This window comes from Musa acuminata, chromosome BXJ3-1 (genome assembly GCF_036884655.1).
Source record: "Musa acuminata AAA Group cultivar baxijiao chromosome BXJ3-1, Cavendish_Baxijiao_AAA, whole genome shotgun sequence".
Classification (NCBI taxonomy): domain Eukaryota; kingdom Viridiplantae; phylum Streptophyta; class Magnoliopsida; order Zingiberales; family Musaceae; genus Musa; species Musa acuminata.
In genome coordinates, this window is record NC_088349.1 from 712724 (window position 1) to 734683 (window position 21960).

The following is a 21960-nucleotide window of genomic DNA, read 5'->3' on the forward strand; positions in this document are numbered from 1 at the left end:
AATCTTTAACACGTCCTTTAAACAGATTTGGATTCTGAAGTCTGTGAGCTGGTTTCCTAGCCTTGTTGATCATTGTACTAATCTAACATACATGGGTGTCATATGTCTGCTTTTTAGGTCAAACCTTGAACATAGTCTTTATTATATACATGTTTGTTTTTTGAATTTTTAAATCTTACTTTAAACAGATTGGATTCTGAAGTCTGTGAGCTAGTTTCCTAGCCTTGTTGGATCATTTTACTAATCTAACATACATGGGTGTCATATGTCTGTTTTTTAGGTCACACCTTGAACATAAGGTTTATGAATAAATCCATGATCAATTGTGTATGCTAACTGCAAGTCACACTGGTGAATATATCGATAAGCAACAATCAGACAAGAAATCAGAAGAAGAAAAATTACATATGTGAATATATATATATCTGTGTGTTTGGTGTGCATATGGTAGCAAAATCTACATGATGAGGTTCTTCGGAAATACATCTTTTTTAGCAAGACATTTGTCAAAGGATTTGAATTTACTTTTGAAGGCATTTTTACATCAATCATATTAAATGGATTAATAGGAGTATTTGTAATTGAAAATTGATCTTTTTTATCATTATCGAAAAACTAATATGAAGAAGGATTTTATTTAACCATGTTTATCTGCTTTGAGGACATGAAAATATAATAACTACTAAATTCCAAATTCAATTTATTATATTAATCACATTCATGAAAGCCACATTGTATGGAATTTAAACAATTTTACAAATTATAAGAGGTGTCACATTGAAAATGATTTTGCAATAGGTTCATATACCAAGGAGCACCATGTTCAAAGAGATTGTTACCAGGCTTCTCATCTGTTATCTTTTATCTGACATTATTGATGAAATATTTAAACAATCTACTGTTTTCTAATCAATGCATTAGCTTTTTCATTTTCTAAAATAATTTTTAAAAAAAGCAACATTGCTAAAAATAGAATGCAAAATCATTGTGGACCACTTTACGGTGAACAGTATAGTGTGACAAAAATGAGACAACATACACGCATTAGCAGTCCCTTTAAAATGCGGATGCTAATGAGGGCGTATGGGCAAGAAGGCTGATGAGTTTATTACAAGCTTAGGATGTTAAGGAGAGAGACTCTATTTTGGACTAGGCTTCTAAACAAGCATTCTAGTCCTGCTTCAATTTCATCAATGCTTTTCTGTAATATTTGCAACTGATCTCGTGCCTTCGGTACCCTCCCATCATCATTAGCTTCAATATCCTCGTGCTCCCCCTCACAGGCCACTTTCCTTTTGTGCAATGCCTTTGAGATAAGAGACCATCTGCTAGTTTTGGTTTTTGGCCTTGGCATGCACAAAAACTTAAGAATGGACTGAAGAAGAGAGACGGTGATTTCTCTTGCTGCTTTCAAAGTTCTGACCACTGTCCATGAATTAGATTCCTTATCATCAGTACAACATAAGGCATATTTGTCATCCATCTGCTTCAGGAATCTGAAGCAATTCTTGACATCTTTCTCTGCCTTCTTGTCAGGATGAAGATAAGCTTGCATCTTGCTTTGGGCAACTACTTCTCCTCGTCTTCTAAGGGTCATTTCGAGGTCTCGAATCTGCTCCTTTATCAAGATCATGTTATCTCTCAATTTGCCAAGCAAGTCCAACAGCCTGACAGACATTTCCAACTCCACTTCCACCCATTTGTTTTGTTGTGGATTCACAAAGATCTGGTTGCTGCTAGGCAAGCAAAGAAGCTCTTCAATGCACCTGTACAGACCTTGGATCCCTCTCAATCCCTCGCATATCATATGGGCCGTTGAAGAGGATTGAACTACAGAAGACTTGACTTTCTGCAACTCTTCTTCCACTTTGAGCATGAAGGGATGGTCTCCAGAAGGCATGCTGGTGGATCGGGCATGGAAAGGCTGGATTGTTTTCGTAGGAGTGTCAACCATGTTTACAATGCAATCTTGGAAAGCCTTCGGCTTCTGACTGTTGCAAACAGGATGGGAAGATGTGACTGACCCTTGAACTCTCCCTACTTATAGACCCAATTGCATATTGCAGATGGGGGCAAATAGAATTTTACCAGCTCAGCTGAACATGATATGTGAAGCTTGGTATTTGGATCCGGTATCCTCTTGTCCAAACAGGTCTGACTTTCTCTTTTTCTTTAACTGTTTTCCCAGCTCCACATGCATGTGTTTGTTTGTGATAGAACACCTCATAATCTTTATTATACACATGCTTGTAGTTTTGATCTATAGCTCATTTCCAAACTACGTTAGTTTTGTAATGATGAACTTTGGGTAAAGGTATTGAACTACCCTGAGATGCACAAGTGTCATGTCTGCTTGTTAGCTCACAACTTGAAGATAAGATCCATTATTAAATATTCTATATTGGTCGCTATACACATTGGCAAATAATGCAATAGCCAGCAACCAGACAGGAACACAATACATGGGTACAAAAAACAATAGATAACAGGAGATATCAAATGGAGTTAGAATTATTATTAGGCTGATTCGATTTAGCAGCGTTATAATTATTACATGAGTGCTATATGCTGGCTTGTCTCTCCAACACAATCTGGCAACAGGTACACTGAAAATGAGTTATAATGACAATGATAGTCAGCTAAGCTAAACCTGTACGTGTGCGTCATTGCCTTTCGTAATGGATCTTGTAATGAATGGCATATATAAGCAAGTTAGTTTCTGCTTATAGAAATCATACATCTTGGGATCTGAGACAGGCTTTTAGGTATGCTTTTATTTAAAATGTATAAAATGCCATAAGTCCGCCTGTGATCTAAAATGAGTTTGAATGATTATCCACCCTTTTGCATGAAATATTGTTGTACTCAATAACCAACAACTAGATGAAACAAGCTTATGATGGTGGCTGTGTTATCACATTGTTTAACAAATGAGAAGTAAGAAAACAAGATGTATTCTTGTATGGGTTACATATGGGAAACAACATTTTTTGGTAATTCCTTTCTAGATTAACTAATTCACGTTATGCAGTTCTGATCACATTCTTCCAAAGGTGACCATGTTTATTTTAGTGCAATGAAAGGAGAATAATCTAGTTTTTGATGACAAGATTTAATACAACGAATATCTGTATAAATTATTTACTATGTTAAAATTAGGGTGAGCTTTGGTACAACATTAAGATTACTCCTACGTAGTCTGAGTTATGAGGATTTGAGTCATGAAAATATTCTTATTACATATAAAATAAAGGCAAAATAGCCTTGCTGTTTGTAGGAAATAGGCTATGTACATTGATTCACTTGGGATCCCCATTAACAAGAGATTCATGTGCAGCTTATAGGAATAAGGTGAAATAATCTTGCTACTTGTAGGAATAAGACTGCGTACATCTATCAGTTCCACACACCATGTAAACAAGAGCCTCATGCATTCAGCCATATTGCAATGTGATAATGATTGTCTGAATAGTATGTTGATCAATGTTTGTAGAATACTTTTTTAACATAAAATTTGTCAATGGTTTTGGATTTAGCTTTGAAGATTTTTCACACTAATTATCTAAACAGATTAATATTTATTCATAATTGGAAATCATTCTTTCTAATTGATACTGAAAAGAATTATGAAAAAAATGGTTTATTTAACCATGTGTTTTTGCTTCGAAGACATTATGAGAATGTAATGAGTACTAAATTTCATTTTCAGTTTACAATATTACCCACCTTTGTGAATGCCAAACTTGTGGAATTTAGATAATTTTACAAATTACGACAGGTGTCACATTGAAAAAGATTTTACAATAGGCTCATATGCGCAGAGAGATTCTTACCAAGCTTCTCATATGTTTGTTTTTTTTTTTCCCCTACTAATGAAACTGTTAAACTATCGACAGTTTTCTTATTTATGCACTAGCTTTACTGGCTTGTAAAATAATTAAACAAAATAAAGGAAACTCTGATAAGAATAGAAAGCAAAATTATTGTGGACCATGCTTTAGAAAACAGTGTAGTGTTATAACTATTTCACAAAAATGATACAATATGAATGCATTAGCAATTCCTTTAAAATGTGGATGCTAATGAGGGCATATGGCGAGAAGGCTGATGAATTCATTACAAGCTTATGATGTTAAGGAGAGAGACTCTATTTCGGACTAGGCTTCTAAACAAGCATTCTAGTCCTGCTTCAATACCATCAAAGCTGTTCTGTACCGTTTGCAACTGATCTCGTGCCTTTGCCTTCTGTACCCTCCCATCATTAGCTTCAATATCTGCATGCTCACCCTCGCAGGCCACTTTCCTCTTGTGCAATGTCTTTGAGATAAGAGACCATCTGCTAGTTTTGGTTTTCGGCCTTGGCATGGACAAGAAGTTAAATATGGACTGAAGAAGAGAGATGGTGATTTCTCTTGCTTCCTTCAGAGTTCTGACCAGCATCCATGAATCAGATTCCTTATCATCCGTAAAACATAAGGCATATTTGTCATCCATCTGCTTCAGGAATCTGAAGCAATTCTTAACATCTTTCTCTGCCTTCTTTTCAGGACGAATATAAGCTTGCATCTTGCTGTGGGCAACTGTTTCTCCTTGTCTTCTGAGGGTCATTTCAAGGTCTCTAATCTGCTCCTTTATAGAGTTTGTGCTATCTCTCAAGGTGCCAAGCAAATCCAACAGCCTAACAGATACATCCAACTCCACTTCCACCCATTTCCTTTGTTGTGGATTCGAGAAGATCTGGTTGCTGCTCGGCAAGCAAAGAAGCTCTTCAATGCACCTGTACAGACCTTGAATTCCTCTCAATCCCTCACATATCACATAGGCAGTTGAAGAGGATTGAACTACAGAAGACTTGACTTTCTGCAGTTCTTCTGCCACTCTGAGCATGTAGGGATGATCTCTAGAAGGCATGCTGGTGGATCGGGCATGGAAAGGCTGGATCGGTGTCGCCAGAGAATCAACCATCTTTACAATGTGATCTTGGATGGCCTTCAGTATGTATTATCAGCAGAGTGGCACAAACCGGATGGGAAGATGTGACTGATTCTTGAACTCTCTCTACTTATAGACCCAATTTCATACAGCAGATGGAGGCAAATAGAATCTCCCCAGCTCAGGTCAACATGATATGTGAAGCTTGGCATTTGGATCTGCTATCCTCTTGTCCAGACAGGTCTGACATATTTCTCTTTTTTTTAACTGTTTCCAGCTCAACATGCATGTGTTTGCTTGTGATTAACTGTGCTTGGTGTTTGAATTTGTAGCTCATTCCAAACTACGTTAGTTTTGTAATGATAAACTTTGGGTATTGGACTACCCTGAGATGCGTGAGTCATCTGTCTGCTTGTTTGCTTACACCTTGAAGATAAGGTCAGTACTAAATCCATTATTAAATATTCTATACTGGTCACTTGGCATATTGACAAATAATGCAATAACCAGCAACCAGACAGGAAATATAAAAAAGAGTGGAAAAAACAATAGATAGCAGCAAATACCACATGTAGTTTGCAAAGTACGTCATTAGCAATCTTATAATTGTTAGGCTCAAATAATTTAGCAATTTTATAATTATTATGAGTGTTATATGCTGGCCTGTCTCTCCAACATAGTCAGATAACACGTACACTGAAGAGTAATAATGACGATAAGAGTCGGCTAATCAAACCTGTACATCTGTGTCAGTGCTTTTCATGATGGATCTTGTAATGATATATCTAAGCCAGTCGGTTGCTGCTTTTATGAATCATACATCTCGGGATGTCAGACAGGCTTTTGAGTGTGCTTTTATTTAAAATGTATGAAATGTCGTAAGCCTGCCTGTGATCTAACATGAGTTCACCTGATCATGCACCCTTTTTGTGGGTAATCTAGAAAAAAAAAGGTTTCTGTCAATTTTTTTCATCCTGTTTTTGAGTCATGAACCTTCTCTTGCATCAGTCTTGAAAATTGTGTATTCATAATTATTATCAGCCGTTGGTTCTGGTCATTATCTGCCTTCTTGTCAGAATGAATGTAAGCATGCACCTTCTTGCTTTGAGCAGCTATTTCACCTCATCTTCTAATGGTCATTTTGGGGTCTCTTATCTGCTCCTTTATCATGCTCTCTGTCATGGTGCCAAGCAAGTCCAACAGCCTGACAGACGTCCAACTCCACTTCCACTGATTTCTTTTGTTGTGGCTTCAAGAAGATCTGATTGCTGCAATGCTAGCAAAAGAAGTTCCTTGCTGTACAATGAGATCTCCAAAAGGCTTCAGCAAGTACCATCAGCTGTGGACTAGAGCAAACAGGATGGCTATATTTGAATGACCCTTGATTTCTCCCTGCTTTTAGACCTTGTATCCACTTCTCTAAACAGGTCTGACTTATTTCTCCTTTTTAAAGTTATTCCATCTCCACATGCATGTGGTGGCTTGTGATGGAACACCTCATAATCTTTATTATATACATGTTTTTCATTTGAGTTTTAACACTTTAAACACATTGGATTCTTAAGTCTATTGTTTTGCTTTCTAGCCATGATGTGGATTGTAATAATGTAAGATGCACTGTTGTCATTTGTCTGCTTGTTAGGTCACATTTTAAAGGTCAAGAATAAATCCATGAACAATCCTGTATACTAAGTACAAGACACTGGCAATCATGTATACTAACTACAGTTGCTAATGACGCACTGTCACGATCTTAGCTGGTTTTGCCTAAGGCGTGCGGCACCCTCGCGCGTCCGTCCGCAAAGGTTAGCCTCCCCGAAGCCTCCCATTGTCCCTTAGGACCAACAAAAGAGAGAACGAGTTAAAGAGAACGCCTCAATCGGGATCCACAAGCAAACATGTTCGAAAAACACTTCATAGACAATGCAAATTACAAACAGACTTTACAAGCTCTGAATAGTTGCACAACAAAGGGGTAAAATGGTCCATTACAGACCGAAAAGCTCTCGCACGTGTCTACATGACACAACCTTTATTTACAAGCCTAAAGAGGCCACCAACCCAACTAAAATGGGACTATTAAGCCTTCGGCCGCCCCTTTACATTCTGTACAAGGCATGAACATGCCAAACGACACGGACATACATAAGCATTACATCAAACACCTTGTTTAGAAGTTTGTCCGTGACATTCTCCCCCACTTATCCCTTCGACGTCCTCGTCGAAGCCTTTGTGAACACTGCAACTCTTCGCCTTTGCTGAGTCTTCAATCTTCTGCTCCAGCTGCAATGCGCCTCCTGGCTCCCAACTGCTCTCCGCTGCTGTTTTTGAGTAGTCGAACCTTTGATCCGCCATGCTGCTTCAACTCGCCAATGACTCTGACTCTGGTGTGGGGTTGGCTGAGTTGTGTTGATCCTCGTTGATTCCTGCGGATCCACCAAATGAAGGAAAAGACCATTCTTACTGCGCTAGTTTCTCAAAATTTCCACATGCTGCTTGAACTGGGTGGATGCTTGTTGGAGCTTTAACGAGCATCGCCTCGCAAACTTCTGAAGTTTTGGGTCCTTCCTCCACAACATCTGCTCATTGACTCTTCTTTCAGTTAGTTGTCACATCCAAGTAGGTTCGCATCACTTCCGCTTTCGATTGGCATTTCGTTGGGAAATGAAGCGGACAATCTACTCTCAGTAGCACTGATCACCGTTGGTGAGGATTTGACAACTATTGTCTTCCATTATCTTCGAAGGGTCTTTGAACTTGTGCAGAGCTCCTCTGCTGTATAGATAAGAGAACTGGGGTACTCGGTTTCGCCCATTCTCTTAAGAGTTGAGAAGGCAAAGGTTACTTGACTTCGCCCGCCTCCTCGAGGTTGTACTTCATGCATCGAGCTGGTTACTGGCCTTCGCCTGCTCTTTGCTCACACTTCTGAAGCACTTGAAGTGTTTGCACTCCTTGCGTTGAGTTAGTTACTGTGATTCACCTTCTCAATGCCATTGAACTTCTGGAATGCAGGAAGTTTTCACCCCAACTTGGAGTAATTCTCTGATAGATAATGTCGCCTCTGGGATTGTACCGTCTTCTCCATCAACCCTGTCGCCTACTCCACTGAGTAGCAAAGGTACAGCACCGCGTACTGCCTGCTTCGTTCCTTGGTCGTGCACTCTTGCATGACCCGAAGTCCTTCACTTACGGCTATCTTGATGAGAAACTTGTTGACACCGGTCTTACGAAGTTTCTTGGCCTCTGCCCTTTAGCCTTGTCTCGGTACTTGGAGATTGCCTCTGCATGCTCCACCTCCTCGGCCCCTTTCACGACCAAGTGCTCTCCCTCCGTGAGAGCAAGGGATCAATGACTTTGACGGAAGTCCCGCCTCTGCGGTACCATGGCGCTGCCATGCCCATGGCCCTACCATCCGTCGCCTCGCATCTGCATCCCTTTTCTTCACGATCAGTAGATATGTCTCCGTGGCACTCCTCTGAGTCCACCTCCATTCTAACTGATGCTTGATTTTGGGTAGCTAAGTCCCTCTGGACTCGTCGTCGCTTCCTCGCCCCTTTCGACCTCCTGCTTCAACACCTCTGTGTTCTCCAAGCAGTCTGTTTGGTCGATGGAAAGACAGACTGCAACTCCCATGCATGGCCTCTGCCATCACATTATAGGGTTTGCACCGATTCTGTTCTCCTTAGCTTCCTTGGTAGCAACGTTCGCTTACTCGACCGTGTCCTCTGACTTGTCGGGCTCCCTTAAGCGAATATGAGCTCTGGAGCAGTCCAACTCTCCAGCTGCTTCGATCATACCTCTGCATAATCAAGTCCCTCCCATGGAACTCACTGGTACTTGCCTTCGAACTTTTCTCTTAGTGGAACACAGCCCCCATATGCTGATGACCAAGGTTTTCGTCCGATGCAAAATTCGATGCACGCACGGAAGACCCGCCTCTGCGGTACCATGGCCTTCACTCCTTGAATCCATAGCCCTTCTTGCCGTCGTGTTGTTCACCAAAGTGGAGCTCCCAGTAGCTCCCGATCATACCTCCATATGATCTCATCCCTCACGGGACTAGGTTGTGTGTATCGCATTGCCACGAACTGTTCCACCACGATCCGCTGCACCATGTCACCTCCTGGTGACATCTCCATTGCATTCTGATCCTTGTGGAATAAACTCGAATTGTATACCCTCCATGTGTGGCCTCTGCCAATACATCGCAGGGTCTCCTCCACCTTCGATTTTGTTCGCTCCTTTGGCAATCGACCTTCATCCACCCACTCCTGGGTCACACCTAGATGAAGCACCGCTCTAGGACAGTCCGTCGCCTAGTAGCTCCCGAAGTCCTCCGGCTTCACTATAACTTGTGCACCATTGTTTGGATCCTGGGCCTCTGCCCCTACCAGCACAATCTCCGCTGCGCACCGCTTCCTTCATAGCAACTCGAATGGCAACACTATGGCATATTCTTCAAGAGTACCCGCCTCTGCGTCCTCTTGCCCCGTGCTAAGGCCTTCTGAACCCAACTTCGCCTCCGCAAATTGAGTCGCCTTAGTTCCTCCATCAAATGCTTTTCCGAGATAAGGTGCATGTGCCCCGAAGCTCCCTTCATCTTTGGCACCATGCAAGATGAGTCCGCTCCGTCAGAATGAAGGACCCATGGAACAACATGATCCTACTATTGCCTCTGCAAGAGTTCATGTCCTTGACCTCTGTCTAAGGAAAGCACTGTGCCTCTGCTCCACGTTCCAACTTCTATGCTGGCTCCCTTCATGCGGCTTGAGTACTTCGCCAAGTTACACCCAAGTTGCTCCGCTCCTCGTTTTTGCATTGAGTCGATGGTGGCCCTCGCACCCACCATTCCACGGGTCAACCCTCCCTTGAGTCCGATCTCCATATCGACTCTAAGTGTGCCTTCATTTAAGTTGCTTCAGGTCGCTCCCCCACTTGATCTCGCAATGCATCCACCAATGCATTCTCTCGAGCGAGATCATGCGGCAACTCCTCGCTGCTTGCTCGGTCCATTGAGCTTCGTGGAGTTGTTGTTCGTGAGGTACTCCTCCTCAACATGTGAAGTCCGTCTCACATGATTCTCCCTTTGGAGTGCCGAGACTTATCCCTCCTGGATAACTATCCCGTTGGAGCAATATCTCTCTTTGTTTCGGAGACCACCATCCCCTTGGACTACTCCGATCTGCTGAACAAACTGTGCATTGTTCTGCCTCCTGCAGACACACTTGCTAGATTGCGCCTCCACGTCAATACAACCACCGCTGCACCCCTCAAGGTCTAGCAACATGCTGAACTCGTTGCACACTTCAGCCTCCTCCGGACGTATCCTTCGCATGCCGAAGAGAAAGTTTCAATGCTCCATGGCGCCGAGTCTCGGTCGCCTTGGGATGGCCACGAACATTCCATCGTCCGCATACAAGCCCATGCATGAGTACCAAATTCTTCGAGTTAGCAATTCCCCTCACCTCTGTGAGCTTTGCATAACTCTTTTGGTCGTTGAGCAACTAATTCCACCTTGGATGGTCTCATTCTTGCCAAGCGCCTCGCTTGCCTAGAGCAACATCAAGTATAGTTGTCAACGTTGAGCCGTAGCTCAAACTCAGCCATCCCAACCTTTGTGCGCTCCGAATTCTTCCAAGCTTGCCTGTTCTCGTGGTGCCTCTCGCGCGAAGGGTTGGCCATTCCTCTGAATGCCAATGTCAGATGCCCGCTCCTCTGAGCGACTCTTTTCCCTACATCTCCATGCCCGTTTTCCCTCAAACGGTCGCGCGTGTGCTGACTGCCCTCAACGCAGCCCCGCTAGGTCCCCCACGTTTGCATGTCAAGTGTTTCTATGAGTGCTTGTCCCGCTCTGATACCATAATGTCACGACTTTAGCTGGTTTTGCCTAAGGCGTGCGGCACCCTCGCGCGTCCGTCCGCAAAGGTCAGCCTCCCCGAAGCCTCCCATTGTCCCTTAGGACCAACAAAAGAGAGAACGGGTTAAAGAGAACGCCTCAATCGGGATCCACAAGCAAACATGTCCGAAAAACACTTCATAGACAATGCAAATTACAAACAGACTTTACAAGCTCTGAATAGTTGCACAACAAAGGGGTAAAATGGTCCATTACAGACCGAAAAGCTCTCGCACGTGTCTACATGACACAACCTTTATTTACAAGCCTAAAGAGGCCACCAACCCAACTAAAATGGGACTATTAAGCCTTCGACCGCCCCTTTACATTCTGTACAAGGCATGAACATGCCAAACGATGCGGACATACATAAGCATTACATCAAACACCTTGTTTAGAAGTTTGTCCGTGACAGCACGTTGCAGAAAAGCTGATCTGATTATTATAACAGTAGGATATTGTGAATAGAGACTATTTTGGATTAGTGTTCTAAACAAGCATTTCAATCCTGTTTCATTAACCTCAATGCTGTTCTGTAATGTCTGCAACTGATATTGTGCCTTATGTATCCTCCCATCATTACCTTCAATGTTCTTCTGCTTTCACTCACAAGCTTTTTCTTTTTATCTTTTTGCAATGCCAATAAGAGACCATCAGGTAGCTATGCGTTTCGTCCTTGGCATGTGGACTAGAAGATAAAGATGGATAGAAGAAGAATATTGACGTTCACTTTTGCATCACTTGAAGTCCTGATCACCAATGTCCATTGATCATTGCCCATGTCATGTGTACAACATAAGATGTGTCAACTATCTACTTCAATATTTTTTAGCAATGTGAGCGTGCATCTTGCTGTAGGGCAACTGTTACCCCTGGTCTTCTAAGGGCTATTTGAAGATCTCTGGTCTTCTCCTTAATTGTCACCATGCAATTTATCATGGAGCCGAGCAAGTCCTACAGCCTGACAGACCCATCCAAGTCCACTTACACCCATTTATTTTGTTCTATGTTGGAGTATTTACTGCTATGCAAGCCAAGAAGCTCCTCGATGCACTTGTACAAACCTCCAGACTTGATCTTCTGCAGCTCTTCCTCTACATTTAGCATGAGAGGATGATCTATAGATGGCTTGCTGAAGGTACAAACATGGTAACACTGATTGGTGTTGCAGGAGGACCAGCTATATATATCAGTATGTTCTTGGAAGGCCTTTGGAATAAATTATTAATTGAAGACTACAGAAAAGAAGGATGTGAAGATGTGAAAGAGCTTGGAACTTCGCCAACTTAAAGACCCAGTTTCATGAAGCAGATGTGAGGCTAGTGGAATTTAACTAGCCAATATGGTACATGAAGCTTGCAATTTGGATCTTGTAGCCTCTTCTTCGAACAGGTTATGTTCATTTCTCCCTTTTTAAGTACTACTTAGTTCCACATGCACGTGTCAGGCTTGTGATGATACACCTCACCACCTATATTTTAAACATGATTGTAGTCTAGATCTTAAACACCTTCTTCAAACAGGTTAGATTCCATTGTTTGTGAGTTAGTGTTGTAGTTTTGATATTGATTATTGTACTAATCTAAGTTGCATGAGTTTGATGTCTGCTTTCTAGGCTACACCTTCATGCCTTACCGGTCCGTACTGATGTACCGATCGGTCATCGGTATGATATTTACCAAATTGTACCGACACACGATATGGTGGAGCATACCAACAAACTGGTATGTACCGTCTATACTGATCCTTTGTTGGACCAGAACATACTGCCCATACTGGGCGGTACTCTGCAGTATGGTGAATCTTGATGCCAAGGTCAAGATTAAATGGAAAATAATCATGTATACTAATTACAAGACACACTTGCAAAGGGCAATAGTCCACAACCAGAAAGCAAGGGCACTTGATCAAGTATCCTAGTGACTACAAACTAGAAAATAAGGCAATAACCAACAACCAGAAATTAGTAAAAGAATCCATGTATGTGTCTTTTAAGTACATGTGTGGCAATCATAAAATTTAAGCAATGGGATGTTTGGACTGTTTTTTATCAGAGTTTTTGAAGTTATAATTTCAGTCATAGAGAAGTAAATGCGATGCCTTGAGGATTTCCAGTGTAAGCACTGACTTGAATAAGAAATCTGAGTGAATTCTTGAGACAACTAGAAGATTGTATTGGATTTTAATAGTATACAGATTACTGTACAAAACTGTTAACACTGATCAGCAGATCTCCTAAAATCTGGATGCTGATCATAGCATACAAGGTTTCATGAGCTACTTATGAGCTTAGGATGTTAAGAAGATGGACTCTGCTCTGAATTAGCTGCTTGAACAAACTTTCTATTCCACTCTCAAGATCTTTAGTGTTGTCCTCTAGCATTTGCAATTGATCGTGGAATTTTACTACCCTGCCGTCACCAACATCTTTGCAGGATATGTACTCGAGCGAAGCATGCAGTGAGAACAAATCTGATCTTTCAATTCCATTTCCATCCTCATGCTCCCTCTCGCATGCCACTTGCTTCTTGCTTAATGCCTTGGAGACAAACGACCACCTTCCTGTCTTTGGTCGTCCTGCCTGCAATGACAAGAAAGACGGCACTAGATGGATGAGAGACAATGTGATCGCCTTCAGTTCCATCAAGAGCCTGCTCACTATTGGTTTTCCACAGTCCTTGTCTGCACATTTTCCCTCCACCTTCAATGATCTGAAGCAGTTCTTCACATCCTTGTCTGCCTTCTTAGTAAAACGAAGGTAAGCATTCACTGTTCTTTCTGCTGCAGCAACATCTCTTCTTCGGAGCGCCAGCCGAAGGTCTTTGATGTGCTCTTTGATCATAGCCAAGCCATCTTTCAAATCACTGCACAAGTCCAGCAATCTGATGGACCCATCCAATTCATCTTCCAGCCATTTCTTCTGCAAGGAACAGTGGTTGCATGGCAAGCGAAGAACCTCCTTGATAGATTCATACACAGCCGCAAGCTCTCTTAGCCCATCGGAGATCATCTGTGGCGATGAAGGAGAAGATGTTGCTACAAAAGTCCTAAGCTTGCACAGATCTTCTTCAACTCTAAATATCACAGGGTGAGGTCTGGAAGGCATGCTAATGGAACGGAGATTGCAAGGCTGGGATGTCATATTTGCTCCTGGCCAAAAGTAGGGGGGATCACTCAAGTTGTGTGACTACTGAAGATGATCAGAGGAAATATGTGTATCCGATGGGGATTCATCCTCAGACTCCCTCTTCTTATAAACCAGCATGGATACCCAGAGGTTGGTCAGACGAAGGGGACAACAAGAATCCCTCTTTCTTGAGTTGTCATGTGATGCCAATGTGGTTCTTGGCTTGCAATGTGATTTTGTACCATCACCCAGCATCTCATTGTTTCATCAGTTGGCAGCAAAGAAGCAAGACAAGATTGGCAATAATTATTATTGGTGGGTACAACCGAAAACCACAGGGAGAATCTGATGCACAGGTGCAGTGTACACATAATGAACTGCTTTAAGTGAGTACTTGTTTATGATGCACAGGTGCTGTGTGCCTGCTTGTCTGCCCAACGCTCTTGTAAGTCTCTCTAACCAGCCTCTGTCATGGTTTGCAGGATGAGCTGCATGTATGAGTTGGGGAATGCACCTCTTGCAGTGATCTCAAAGCAGGATTGTCTCCTCATCATAAATGGTTCCTTGTCATTATAATATTCGAGCTTCACCGGCTAAATCTGGATCTCGAGGTACATCTGCATGAAACGATGCCATCTTCCCACCTGTTCTCAAGGTAAGCCTCGTTCTCAGGCTAGTCGATATATTTCTTGCTTGCTGTAACAGTCCTATGCAGTCGTTGATATATATGGGAGAGGCAGCCACCGACCATCAATATATCACTTGTCCCACACGCCACTTTAACCTATCCATCACCTTGCTTTCCCACGTGTTATATGGGACCCATGAGGTTTGCTATACAACATTGATGGGAAAACTAACTTAGTTAACGATTACCGGATTCGACGTATAATCCCACGACTCATTAATGATCAGATGACGCATATTACAAATAAGTCCCGTAAGTATATTCTTTGAGGACTTGACTTGATATATTCTCCAACTTGAATTCACCAAAATTAAGATTCAGATCATATGTAGCCTTTACCACATAAAATTTATTCATATGATTGTATCTGAAATATTCATTATTTATTAAAATTTTAAATTGGAATAGTAGTTTATTAATATTTTAATTTGATAAAAAAATAGTTATTCAGTCATATTGATTATATTTTAGTACTGGATCATCTACTATTGTTTCCCCAAAATTTTACATGTTATTCTGGTATTTTTGTATAATTGAAATCATTATTCTCGAATTACAAAAGTTTCCGTAAAAAAATTAATTTGAGTTCGGGTCCGGACCGAACCAAACCGCGGTCTGATCAGGCAAACCCACCCGGAATCAACCTGCGCGACTTGGGTTCGGCCCACATCCTGGCCCGACGCGTCCGGCTCAATCTCGGAGCCTCTGGCTCAGAGGCCGGCGCGGGTCGGCTCAGTCCTGTGTGGCCCCGTTCGGGCCGGTACGGCCCATCATCTTAAGCGCCCGTGGAGCCCAGCAGACAGGCCCTCTTCTGATCGGCACGTGCGGCTCACATCCGCCGGTTTCGTCCCCTTGCAGGCTCGGCCAGGGTTGACGCCAGGATTCAGCCCACAGCGTCTGGTGGTCACCGTTTTAGCCCAGCGAGAGCCGAAGTGACCACTTACTGAGGCTGAACCAAACCGGTTTTATCGATTTTGATCGGTTCAAGCCTCTTTAACCTAAATTAGATCTAATCAAATATGAAGATTCCAGACTAGTTCTATGAGAATTTTAGATTGATTCAATTAGCTCCTAGTCGAATCTGAGTCCAGATCAAGTTATCAACTATGGTTGCAAGTCAATTGAAGTTTTGATTAAGAGATGACTTCTTATATTATTAATGTATGCATATGAATTTGATATGATATGTCGATAGTTGTGGATCTTATCCATGGACAAGAAGGCCAGTTATCAAACGTGATTGCTAGATGGTTCCTTTCGAAGGAATGTATTGACAGGTGAGGCATACTACAGTATCTACGATTGGGAGTGTAATATAGTTTCTCTCTATCTACTGTTTTAAAAAAATCGAATCTAACGAACAAAGCATCCTCATTCATTATTGGAAAAGTGCTCAACTAGAGTCCGACATATGCCAAATCTTAGTACGATTTGAGATTGAACATGCTATCGAGACTAGTTATTGAAATTTATGATTGTACATATCTTATTATTGATTTTGTTATATATTTTAAGATGATGATTATGAGGTTCCTACTCATCATTGTTGATTTATGTTATTAATGTGTTTTCAGAGTAGCTTTCGTATTCTAATATTGACTCTAGTGTCGAACGGAGCATCATCTATCGTTAGCTAGCACTGGAGGCTTATAATTTTTGCGGTTCTAAAACATGTCATTAAGATTTGATTGCGTGATGTGAGATCCTATCATTTAAAATATATTTAAATTTTAAATTAAAAAAATAGTTAATTTACATAGTATTTTTTGTGTGAAAAATATCAAGGAAAAAGAGGACATGGAATGTGATAAACAAACTCAAGATTGGTACATATAACTATCAGAAATGTCCTGTTGAGACATAAATGGATTTAATTAAGTTGATTTTTAGTACGAATCAGATCAAACGTCAGCAAAGAAATTGGAAACGTTGAGAGATGGAATTAAATAAGATGCAAGTAAACAAAAAGTTGAAGTCAATTGATTGCCAACCTAATCCATGATTCACACAACACGCATGTTATTCACGTGCCTGCGAACAACACAAGTCACGTCTGTGTCTCTGCAACGTAAAGTCTCAATCCACCACTTTACTGGTCCACTTTTCCTTAAAATAAAATTAAGAACAGTCAATCGAAAGAATCAAGTGATGTCAAGTTTCCCTTGAAAAATCTCATTCACTCTCGTAGTGGAGGAAGGGGAAGAAGAAGAAGTAGAAGACAAGTGATGTGGATCGAACAATATAAAACAGGAGGAAGGTGTTAGGTGAATAATAATGATGTGAAGGACGCAAATTAAAATAGGACTAGGAATAGTCCCACCTTGCTGACTACTGTAGAAGTTAATTCTAGATGCTTATTGGTCAATTCAATTCGTGAATTCCGATGTGAAATTAAACTAAGGAAGTTCGCACTTCGTGGTTCGAGAGCTCCTTGACATGCAAGAATTGATGAAAATAATAGAAGATAAAAATAATTATTGAAAATTTTATTGAAGAAGTGAAAAAAATCTAAATATATTAATATGTCACTCTCCTATCTTATCTTCTATCATGCCCCCGTAAGATGGTGCTCCTGTCAACGATATTAATATTGAATCGATGCAAAGAATAGTTCACGAGCGAAAATTTTTGTGAGTAAAGCAAGAGCAGATCGTTGCTGCGGCATTTCGCTTTTTTCATTGTTCTGATACCATGATGAAAATAATAAAAAATAAGAATAATTATTGAAGAAACTTTATTGAAGAAGTGAAAAAAATTTAAATATATTAACATGTCCCTCTCTTATTTATACAGATTAAGAGGAAGAATTTTCCTCAACAGAATGTAGAGATTTTCTCAACATATTATAAATAGTTTTACAGTCCAGGTTAATTGAATTAGTAACAAAATCGAGAGATAAGATTTACGTAAAAAAATCCTTCAACGTGCAGAAAAAATTTATCCTCTACTATAAAATAATGAGATCATAAAATTTATTAAATATCATATGAAAAAAAATTGAGCATAAGAAGAAATCTTAAGCATATATACCGATTAATTTAAAGAGCATTGTGTTTGGATCAACCTCCGGATCGCCTCTCTACTGAACTAATAATGATCATTACGATCGTTCAAAGCAACCACAAACAGTACACGATTAGGTCCTTACTAGTTTAGCTCTTTCTCTATCAAGATCATCACCTTCGAGTGACTATCGACTCTCCTTCCACTCCCTAAAAAATGAGAATCCTTTTCAACCAAAGTCTTCCGACTACCAAAAGAAATGGAGGGAGAAAACTCATTTTGATCCACATACCGACATAATCATTTGTCATGCAATTTGTCACATTCTCGAACAATCATTGGCTATGAATCAGCTTGTGAGTTATATGACATTCACATTATGTCTGGTTCAGTAAGATCCAAGTATCCATGATCAAATCTATCATAAACTTTAATTATATTTAAAATATTAAAATTACTATATAAATAGATTTTTTTCTTCTTCTTCTTCCTACTATTATTATGTATTGAAACTGAATTGAATTGGAATCAAAACCGAGCTAAACTAATAATCTTGATTTCTAATATATATATATATATATATATATATATATATATATATATATATATATATATATATAATCGATTCCAAATCGACCCCAAAAGGATTCTCAATTATCGATTCCGGAACCAAAACCACCGATTCCAGAATCCAATAGGATCAGGTGTTCTTTCTTTAGTAGATACGAGGATTCCTAAAACAGTAAATAAAAATACCAAGCTGGCTACCGTAGACGGCCTAAAATGCCTATCATTGGACGTCTACAGTGGCACGAGACGTCACCCAGTAATCCAACACACGTGGATCGAACGCTACTACACATCCAACTGGTACACCAAGTGGGCACCTGAGAACACGCTTTGCCACACTCACATGTACTATCCATGCCCTTCCGCTGTGGAAGAACACGGAAGAAGTCTTCTTCTCTTCGAGCTTATCCTGTGGTGCAGACAAAGAGACACAGCGGAAGGCTACTCCGTTTCAACCTCACCGTCATCCACCGCTTTCAGACGCGGTTCGCCCGGGGCTTTGTCGTCCCCGTTGCATGTCCCACACGGCGCAGCACAGTGCGTGCACATAAAGCAACCCGACTCCAGCTTTTCTTTGGATCATCGCAGATCCAGGACCATTCAACGAGCAGAAACCCCTACCCCTTTGTTCGTTACCTCGCCATGATTGCTCCCATGGCCATCATTACGAGCTCAGCGACAGAGGGAGAGAGAGAGAGAGAGGAGGGAGAGCACAGCAAGCAAAGACATCACTGAGTTTTGCAGCAGTAGGCTAGCAGTACGTACGATTATAGTTGTAAGAGGAGGCAGAAACAAAAAAGGATCGACCCATGGCGGGGAATACAGCGGATAAGTACATGCAATTCCCATGCTCTCCTCATCCCCGTCGGGGGGACAAAATAGCTAAGGACCAAACCACAGCAGGGATCAGCATGGCTTCTTACTACCGAGTGATCTCAGCTTGGAGGGTGGACTTTAGGCCGACCTGCTCCATTTCCCAGCTCAGTTTGGCGACTACAGCATCCTCCACAGGCACGTATTCCTGCAGTATGACATTGAATAATGGGTGGTGTTTTCGCTTACAGTCTAAAGGGAAACGAGGGAATACTACATTAGACAGGGTAGGGGAGAAGAGAGAGAGAGAGAGAGAGGGGTGGGGGAGAACCAAGTCATTACCTCGAGCTTTTGGACGAGGTCATTGGCGGTGGGGGCGGAGACGAAGATGTGGCGCTGATATGGCTGGATGAAGCCGTCCTCCACGGCCTTGTCGATGAAGGCCAGCAGGGAGTTGTAGTAGCCGTCCACGTTGAGCAAGCCCACCTTCACAAACACCTTGCTGCGTTAGCGTCATCTCTCTCATGGAGCTATTGGGGGTTGGGAATGCTTACAGGCTTGTTGTGGATGCCGAGCTGCGCCCAGGTGATGACCTCCAGAAGCTCCTCCAGGGTTCCGTACCCACCTGAAGAGAACTCAGAGCAGGAGATAAGATCGAGAGGTGGTGGGTAACGAAAAGAGGAGTAGTTTTATGGAGGAGGGGGGTCGGACCCGGCAGCGCGATGAAGGCGTCAGAGTGGCGGGCCATCTCGGCCTTGCGCTGGTGCATGCTGGCCACCGGCTTCACCTCCCCAAGCGTCTCCCCCGTAATCTGATCGCCATACAAACGCAAGAAATGATTCATACAGACATGGAAATTAACGAGAAGGATCTAATGACGCGAACGACAACCTCTTTGGCCATCAGAGTTCTTGGGATGATCCTGCAAGAAAAAGAAGAGGAAAGGTTAGAGACGATGCATCTGAAAGAAGAGAGAGAGACGGTGTTGTCTGTGCTAACCCGATCACGTGGCCACCACCATGATGAACAGCTTCGGAGACCAGACCCATCAGCCCGACGCTGCCGCCTCCATACACCAGATCGACCTTCCTCGCCACCTGAGCAGGAAGGAAAAGAAGGCCTCAGCAGCTGCGCGCAGCAGCGCAGAGGAAGTAGGGAGAACAAAGACCACCATAAAAAGGTTACCAGCTCCTTTCCCAGCTCTACGGCAGCATCTTGGTAACAGTTCCTCTTCCCTGTGCTGCTCCCACAGAAGACACACACCCGCTTGAACCTTGAATTCCCCAACTTCACCTCCGCCATCTCCCACCACGCCAACAGGGTTTTTACTCGAGAATCCCCCACCCCCTCCTTTTCTGCCTGGCTGTGGCTTGGGAACCGCAGTTCTCTTCTCGAGATCCCTTCACTGGCCCCTGCCTTAAAGAGAGCTTCTGATAAGATGTGAACCAGTATATATAAGCCTTTCCTGACCCTGTCTTTTTGATCTTTCCACTGCCCTGCACACCAAAGACAAAACGGGAAGAAAAAATGAGAGAGAAAGAACGAAAGTGAGGTGTTTCATCAGCCCACGTAAATTCATATGTCGTTCTCAGCTCCTTTCTCTTGCGTACTTCTCGGAACACTGAAGATAACAGTATGGCAAGCTCAAATACACAGTAGAATACAGAAGATTCGAATGTTGTGTGTATGTGTGTACATATGTGCATTATAGAGAGAGAGAGAGAGAGAGAGACATTCTCAGCACAAAAGCACAAGGCAATCACGCCTCCGTAGTCATCCGCACGTGTAGGCCGTCCGCTTCCCTCGGAAACTCGCACATCCGAACTGTTCTCTTCCCTCTGCACGCCTACATCTCCCACTGCACTTGTCTTATGTGTTGCACCAGTGTGTGCGCGCGTCTCTGTCTCTCCATTAACTCTTTGGGCAGAAGCAGAAGCTACATGGTAGACTGCAAGTCAGCTAGGCATGCAGGACACAACAGCTGGATGATTACCGAAAGAGGAGGGCAGGGGAGGTTCAATTCAATAAAGCAGAATCATTCATTTGCTACATCCTCGCACAGGGCTGGCGAAGGAGACAGTGAGAGGGAAAGTGGACTCTCAGTTTTGTTCTCCATCCCCATCTCTGTCATCCTCTGTATCTCCTCCCTCTGGAGGGCTGCATGGGGGGTTCTCATGTTATCTCTGACCTCATTTCATATCTCTGCAACAAAACAACACAGACTCTTGGAGACCTTTCATACCATGGGAATTAAAGCCAAAGTACCACAGTGGAGTAAAATAGCTGAAAGCTATGATAAATGCATATAAATTTACCTCAGCGTTGAATGTTCTTCCTCCTCACATGAGTGGCTGCCATATCAACAAAACCAGAGCATGCCACAAACTAAAAGGCTGACCGATGAACGACGTGTATCACCACGACTCACTGGTTTTCTACGGATTCCCTCCTTCCGAAGCAACTTCATCTTGTGGCTCGAATCGGTTGCGTGTAAGATCACATCAAGTCAATTTAGCCATTATAAAACTGCAATAAATAATTATGTCTGCGGGACTTCGAACCTATTATAAACGTACATGTCAATTGGTATAAGTCGTATAACAGGGATTTTGTTCGTATATTTTATTTATATTCTTATGCTGTGTTTCGCGTGTTTGTATAAAGAACGCGTATGAGGGCCCCAGCGGGGGAGCCAATTGCGTGACCAGGATTTAAACACGGTGGAGGAAGGGGTGACCGTACGCCGGTCGACGTGGGGCCCCCAGCGGTTCGGGAAGCGTGGCAACCTTTGCACCGTACACTGATTCCATTCAGTACTCGATGGCCTCTGATACCGCGATCGCTGCCGTTGACGTGGCTCTCATCATTAAGATGCATCAGGGTTCGACGCTTGTCGGACCCGCCGCCCACCATGCTCCCAGTTCCGTGCGA

General features: G+C 42.4%; 3 protein-coding genes and 1 long non-coding RNA gene across 5 annotated transcripts; 1 reads left to right on the forward strand and 3 right to left on the reverse strand.

The window, feature by feature from the left end:
- Positions 1–1108: 1108 nt before the first annotated feature.
- LOC103980831 (uncharacterized) lies at positions 1109–1954 on the reverse strand. The gene has a single exon (XM_018827524.2). It carries the CDS (start codon positions 1952–1954, stop codon positions 1109–1111), a length of 846 nt encoding a protein of 281 aa, XP_018683069.2.
- A 2057-nt stretch (positions 1955–4011) lies between these two features.
- LOC108953133 (uncharacterized) lies at positions 4012–5167 on the reverse strand. The gene has a single exon (XM_065135834.1). It carries the CDS (start codon positions 4963–4965, stop codon positions 4117–4119), a length of 849 nt encoding a protein of 282 aa, XP_064991906.1. The 5' UTR covers positions 4966–5167; the 3' UTR covers positions 4012–4116.
- Positions 5168–12226: 7059 nt separating this feature from the next.
- LOC135628882 (uncharacterized) lies at positions 12227–14847 on the forward strand. Its single transcript, XR_010493062.1, has 2 exons — positions 12227–14341; positions 14438–14847. It is a non-coding gene; the product is annotated as an uncharacterized LOC135628882 (long non-coding RNA).
- A 4101-nt stretch (positions 14848–18948) lies between these two features.
- Positions 18949–20455, reverse strand: LOC135628268 (cytokinin riboside 5'-monophosphate phosphoribohydrolase LOG1-like). Of its 2 annotated transcripts, XM_065134873.1 has the most exons (7): positions 20215–20450; positions 20029–20126; positions 19921–19951; positions 19741–19840; positions 19584–19654; positions 19372–19515; positions 18949–19237 (listed from the first exon to the last, which is right to left on the reverse strand). In XM_065134873.1, exons 1-7 carry the CDS (start codon positions 20329–20331, stop codon positions 19139–19141), a joined length of 660 nt encoding a protein of 219 aa, XP_064990945.1. In that variant the 5' UTR covers positions 20332–20450; the 3' UTR covers positions 18949–19138. The 2 variants fall into 2 exon arrangements, with proteins under 2 accessions (XP_064990945.1, XP_064990944.1); XM_065134872.1 differs by having other exon boundaries at positions 19584–19840; positions 20215–20455.
- Between the last annotated feature and the right edge of the window lie 1505 nt (positions 20456–21960).